Genomic DNA, 6,000 nt, shown 5'->3' with positions numbered 1-6,000 from the left:
TAAGAACTTCCTCCTCAATTACCAAAGTGCCTCAATTAGGCCCTAAATAAGCAGTGGACATGCACAAGGGAGAGGTGGGCAAATTACAACAGAGAGGGTAAAAACAACAGGCCCTATAAGAGCCAGTGTGATGCAGAGGCAATTAAAAGACAAAAAAAGAGAGTTCTACCACGCAGGGCGAAAATGAGCAAAAAAAAAAGTGGAAAAAAAACCCCTTTGATGAACTAGCTCTCAGCTAAGTGGAGCTTAAGAGGTGATGGTTGAAGAGAAGAAAGAGTGAGAAAAGATAAAGACAGTTGATTGGCAAGAAGGTTGATGTCACACTGTTTCCCTACAGGACCATATGTCGGGGAGAGCACTCAGTCACTGAGAGAGTGGAATGTGTGAGTAAGTCATGCTTTCTATAGAGCAAGTAGGCATCCCACAGGCAGCTGATTCTCTGCTCTCTCTCTGCTTTCTCTTGCATTCATTATCCAGCCAACCCCATACACACTCCATTAACTGTGAAACTTACTGGGCTTTTGAATGGACAAATGAAGACCCAGTCTCTTTTAATGGGCTAATTCTGTGTCTAACAAGGACCCTTGTTAAGGGAAAATACTTTAGTATGAATTTGAGAGCATTAGTCAATTAGCTCCAGTATGACCCAGAGTCATTATATATCATCAAAGGAACACAAGAAATAAATTAGAGGCTTATACGCTCACGTCTGTTTATCTGTTTGTTTGTGCGAATGGCAGAGTTCCCTGTGCTCACAGTGGACTGGCTACATTTCATTTTGTGGACACACACTGACCTGGATGGTTGGCTAGAAACTGAGCTCATCTAGATCCACAGCAAGCTGCTCATAGCAGACGACAGGGCTGTCATCATAGGTCATCGCTGTGAAACGGAGAAAGTGCTGAGCACCAGGATAAGCAGGAACTCACCAGGGGGGATATGCAAAGAAGGAAGTGAGAAGGAGAGGAAGGAGTAAATAATGCATCCGCTTCCTCCCGTCAGAATAGCTGTACAATTCTCCAGACTGATCAAAGTTGCACAGTATGGTTCATCTGGACCGCTTCTGTCCAGGAGAGGGCAGTGTAATCCAGAGACAGAGTTGAGACTATTTTCTTTGAGCAGATCCATATGAGGAGAATCATTAAACAGCATCTGTTCAGTCAATTACCCTCGTTGCTAGTCTAATCATATGTTAGATAGAAGGCTAATTAATTTTCCTATAAAGTGAACTCGTCTGGAATTAAAAACAAGTCATGATAGGAAGGGGGGGATGTGTGCTCCTGATAATTAAATGTTCAGAACAATAAAAAAATCAACATTTGTTTCAGTGTTGAGTTTGTATCACGACACTAAACCGGCATTTAAAATGATCTTTATTTATTTGATGCTTTTTGGAAGGTTGAAAGGTTGAAATTTTAAATCCGTTTTAGCATCATACTGTACAGCATGTGCTCAAAGCTTAACTTGTTTGGCAATTCCACTGAAGACATCAGTGACCTATTCTAAAATGGCAATGGCATTGAGTGCAAATGCCAGAAATGACAGCATTTTCTGGCTCTTGAATAAAACTGTTATATATTTTAGTCACTGGGCTCTGGAGGCTACCCCAGCTGACACCGGCAAGACGCAGGATACACTCGTGACAGGTCGCCAGGTCATCACAGGGCATTCACACCCACGGCCAGTTCTCCAAATTAACTTAAAACGCCTATATCTTTAGACTGTGAGAGGAAGCCACCACCGTATAGCTCCTATCTGCCGAGATTCCCTATTTTCTGTCTGTGAACAGCATATTTAATCATAAGGGCCTTGATTTTTGTTAAAACACCATGCATTATAGACACCTAACTGTTTTAAAAAATGTAAAGTTTTTTAGCTTTTATGCTTTTCAAATTTTATAGTGGAATATTACGTGGTTTATGCTGTTACTTACCCCATAATCGAACTTGCTAAGAACGGAGATAAATGACTGGTTATATTAAGAACTTAACTATAAATCTTTAAGTTGCCTTGTTCAAAGGTATCCTGTAAAAGTATGCAATTGAATGTAAAGGAAAGTAAAACAGTCTGCTCAGTCTTTTACCTCATAAATGCCCAACAAGTGTGGGCCTTTATTTAATAGAAGAATTTAATACTTGATAAAGCTAAGAATTTATAATAACTTACAAAATAGTTAACGTTTTAATGCCACACAAATACGGATAGATGTATTAATTACATTCACAGTCATCAATCTAAAAGTTTCATTTATGTAGCTTGTTCCACCAACAAGAACAAGAGGTCTGGTTTAAGTATAAAGTGACTATGAGGAAATCAACATTTATATGAGTAATACTGAAGACCACCAGAGACGTCATTGGAAAACACTGACTAAAACAGAAGAACAGAGACAAAGCATCAACATGAAAGGATGTCAGAAACTGGAGCTGCAACAGCACAATGGCCAGTGTCAAATATTGACATAAAACAGTAGAAAACACATACAGCAGCAGCTTCTTGGTTTGTATTACACGCCATGGCCTCGGTCATTGAATAATCTTTAACACCATATGTGCCTGCATAGAAAAAAGTCCTCATTATAATGAGTGGAAACTGTGGAAAAACAGTCATTCCAATGCCAAACCTAAAGAAATTCTGTCTGCCGGATCGATGGCTCATTGACAGCCTCCGCACACGGCCTGCCAAGCTTTTCGATCAGAAAAAAGAGCTAAACATTTTTGTTTCCATTGGTCGGGTTACAGCAAGAGAAAATGAAACAACTGGAGTCAACCAGCAAGATTCCAAGCTCATCTATAAAACACCGCAGGATGCCGCGCAGCTCATCTCTAAATGTCAATGAGGTCATCGCCGCTCTCGTCGCTCTCGACGGTCAGCTGACGGGTCCACCACTTCTTCACCTCTGACCCCGAGGAAGCCTCGTCGTTGACGGGGTTCATCTTGCAAACAATAGACTTGACACTCGTGCGACCTGAGAATGAAAGACAAAGACATTCACACCCTGAGTCTTGTGATGTCTGCATGTAATTTATGATGTTATATTACCAATTCCACCACAATTGGACATTCACTGCGTGCCGCTGTAAGCGAGAGTGTGTCAAGATGAAGTGATGTCTTTTTTTAGAACATTGAAGCTCATTTTCCCACGACAGAGAGAAACTTGAGGAAAAAACTTTGCTCCAACCTTTTCACTTTTACAAAACGCCCTCTAAAGAAATGTTGCCTCTTACAGTACGCAGATAGCACACTACAGCAGACACACCTGCAGGCAGCCGCCACTGTCCCAGCTTCCTCTGTGGTCTCCCCAGGTCCGAGGAGTCCTGCCTGTACCCTCCTCTGTCTGACAACGTGGGGCTCCGAAGCTGCTGGAGGCCACTCATCTAAACAAAGAGGAGAGATCCTTTGTTTCACCAATGCAAGCGCACACCCGCAGATTATATTATGTGCTTGCTATAAATCACGCTGTGAGCATGTGTTGGCTGTGTATGCAGTGGTGGTATAGATGCGGGGCTTTACCTCAGGCTGTGAGGGGTTGTCTGGGTTGTTAGCATTGTGGTCTTCACTTGGCACTGTGGTCTCTATGCTGGGAGGGTTGAGGAACCGGTTCAGCTCCTGCTGCTGGCTCTCTCTCAGGCTGTGAATGATGCTACACGACTGCTGCTGCTTCTGTAAACACACGCATACATTCGTGGTCAGTGTCGTGCATGTTTACAATACTGCGGATACTGCAGGGGAACAAAACACAAAGCATGTCTATGTGTTTTCTGTTAAGACACTAACCGCCCGGATGCGTTTGAGGCATTTCTTGAGCCACATGCGTATGGTCTGCTTGGCAACCTCTTCCTCAATGGTGTACTCCAGCTGCTCCCTTGCCAACAGCTCCTCCAGCTGGAGAGACTTTCTTATGTCCACTGAGCGGTATGACAACATGCTGCACGATTACACACATACACAAACAACAAACCACACACACACACACACACACACACACACACACATGCAAGAACATACAGAAAAGAGAGATATTTAGTTATAGATTTGGTAGAATTAAAAGTGGTGAATGTGATGTCACCTGATTAAAAGACCTAAAAAATTCAGATATATAAAAAATGACATAATTTGCATCTCTCTATATTGCCAACTGTTTATACTGGAAACATGAGAAGCACTTAAAAGAGGTTTTTCTCCCCTGATTCGGGTTTAAACAATGTGACTCATTACTTTGATACGAATTTTAGGTTACTGTTTAACACTTCCATACTGACCATATTCTATGCCTTTAAAGCAGGGCCCAGAATTCCCTGATAAATGTCTACAACACATTTTGAACTACAGATTAATTTAGAATGTAATAAGAGCCTATCTGACATTAAAAGATGTATGATCAATCCTTAATTAATGCTTCAGAGACAAGGGAAATTTTCCCATATAAGACCTAAGATCACTAACCTTTATAATAATCAATATTCATTAAATATTAACTAACACTTAGGGAACAAAACTTGTTTTTTGCAAACTAGTCAGTGGATTCAAAGCAGTGGCAGAAAGCATGCGTGTGGAATTGAACATGGTATATATGACCCCCAAACTCCTCTTCTGATCTCTGCTTTAGTCTCAGTTTAATCTCAATAGGCTCAGAAGAAATTGACTCTTAATTTCTTACATTGTGGGCACCAGTGTTTGCAGGTGCTAAGTACAAGCACCAACAGACAGGTACATACCTGTAAAGTGCTTGTATTTATAAAGTGCTTTTCCAGTCTTACTCACCACTCAAGCAGCTTCTAAACTGCAAGCAACACTTAAGATATAAAGTTTATGATATGCATCACACAACAAAACATTGAACAAATGCTTCTTGAATGTTTTCTTGACATTGTGACACAGGTACATTTACTAAAGAAAAAAAATATTTCTAAATTATCCCAGGCCACTAGCAATGGAAGGTATTTATTTCAGGGTTAATCCTCTGCATCTATGTGTGATCTCAGTCACCTGAGCACATCGTGAAAGGTCACATCTCCTCCGCTGTGAAGTCGCTCCATCTCATAGCACATGTGTTTAAACAGCAACTTGTCTTTGTCCAGGTCCACCTCCAGCCTGCCTCTGAGCAGACGAAGCAGAAACTTCACCCTGGATGTGGGGATTACACCCTGGAGAGAGACGGTCACACAGTTCACGGGGTAAATTAAGAAATTATGCAATGAACTTTAAAAGTCTGAAATCCTGTCTGAAAAAAATTTCAAAAGCTGTAAGACATCAACTGCAGTTAGATTTTTTACTCACAAAGTTACTAAGATTGTTACTAAAGTTCTTCAACAACCTTAAGTAAATCATATTTTATGAACCTTTGATTTTCATAGCAAAGGAACTATGAAGGTCCCAAACAGAAAGTGACCTGACATCTCAGCGACTGGGGACGACATTCTAAGCAAGCATATTTGGCCACTAGTGTGTCCCAATAAGCTAAAAAAAAAAAAAAAAAGGATTTTCCTTCATAACAGTCAATGTGCCACCAACTATGGTTTTATCATGGCCAGAGATGTTGCCATGGTAACTGTGCCCACTGTCCTCTTGCTAATTTCTCACCTCCCGTTTGTCATCCACCATGTTCCAGATGATCTGAAAGTGCCTCAGGTCATTATAGCTCAGCAGCTGGTCCTCCTCAGTGGAGTAGAACAGAGAGAAGTTCTCCACAATGATGGCTGCAGAGACAAAAAGAGATATTAATACACACACAGAGAAATATTCAATAATACCAGTGCCTCTATCTATGAGTTTTTATTGTGACAGCCATCATAAATCTTTATTTGGTAACACTGAATGCAAGTCACCTGCTGCATTTTAGAGCTTCAGTTCCAAATGTGTGTGCTGCACTATTCTGGGATGTTCTGAACAGCAGCCGCTTGTGCCGCTGGGTTTATTTTCAAGCACTGTTTGAGTTTTGAAGATGTTTTTCTAGTTAGTGTGAATGCTGAAAAGCATTCACAGTATTGTTCTTCAAAT

General features: G+C 41.0%; 1 protein-coding gene across 3 annotated transcripts in view; it reads right to left on the bottom strand.

Annotated features, from left to right (window-relative positions):
• Positions 1-2,077: 2,077 nt before the first annotated feature.
• Positions 2,078-6,000, bottom strand: part of nalcn (sodium leak channel, non-selective) — a 64,037-nt gene continuing 60,114 nt past the window's right edge. For all 3 annotated transcript variants that reach the window (XM_006788152.2, XM_035906797.2, XM_035906798.2), the window contains exons 41-46: positions 5,584-5,699; positions 4,990-5,147; positions 3,778-3,928; positions 3,514-3,663; positions 3,260-3,377; positions 2,078-2,968 (exon numbers count right to left, since the gene is read on the bottom strand). In XM_006788152.2, the coding sequence (XP_006788215.1) occupies positions 2,826-2,968; positions 3,260-3,377; positions 3,514-3,663; positions 3,778-3,928; positions 4,990-5,147; positions 5,584-5,699 (836 nt within the window). In that variant the 3' untranslated portion in view covers positions 2,078-2,825. The remainder of the gene's footprint in view (positions 2,969-3,259; positions 3,378-3,513; positions 3,664-3,777; positions 3,929-4,989; positions 5,148-5,583; positions 5,700-6,000) is intronic.

The sequence above is a fragment of the Neolamprologus brichardi genome, chromosome 16, assembly GCF_056152115.1.
Source record: "Neolamprologus brichardi isolate AB-2024 chromosome 16, ASM5615211v1, whole genome shotgun sequence".
Lineage (NCBI taxonomy): Eukaryota > Metazoa > Chordata > Actinopteri > Cichliformes > Cichlidae > Neolamprologus > Neolamprologus brichardi.
Note: the sequence above shows the minus strand (reverse complement) of the source record. Positions and strands in the feature narration are given on the sequence as shown.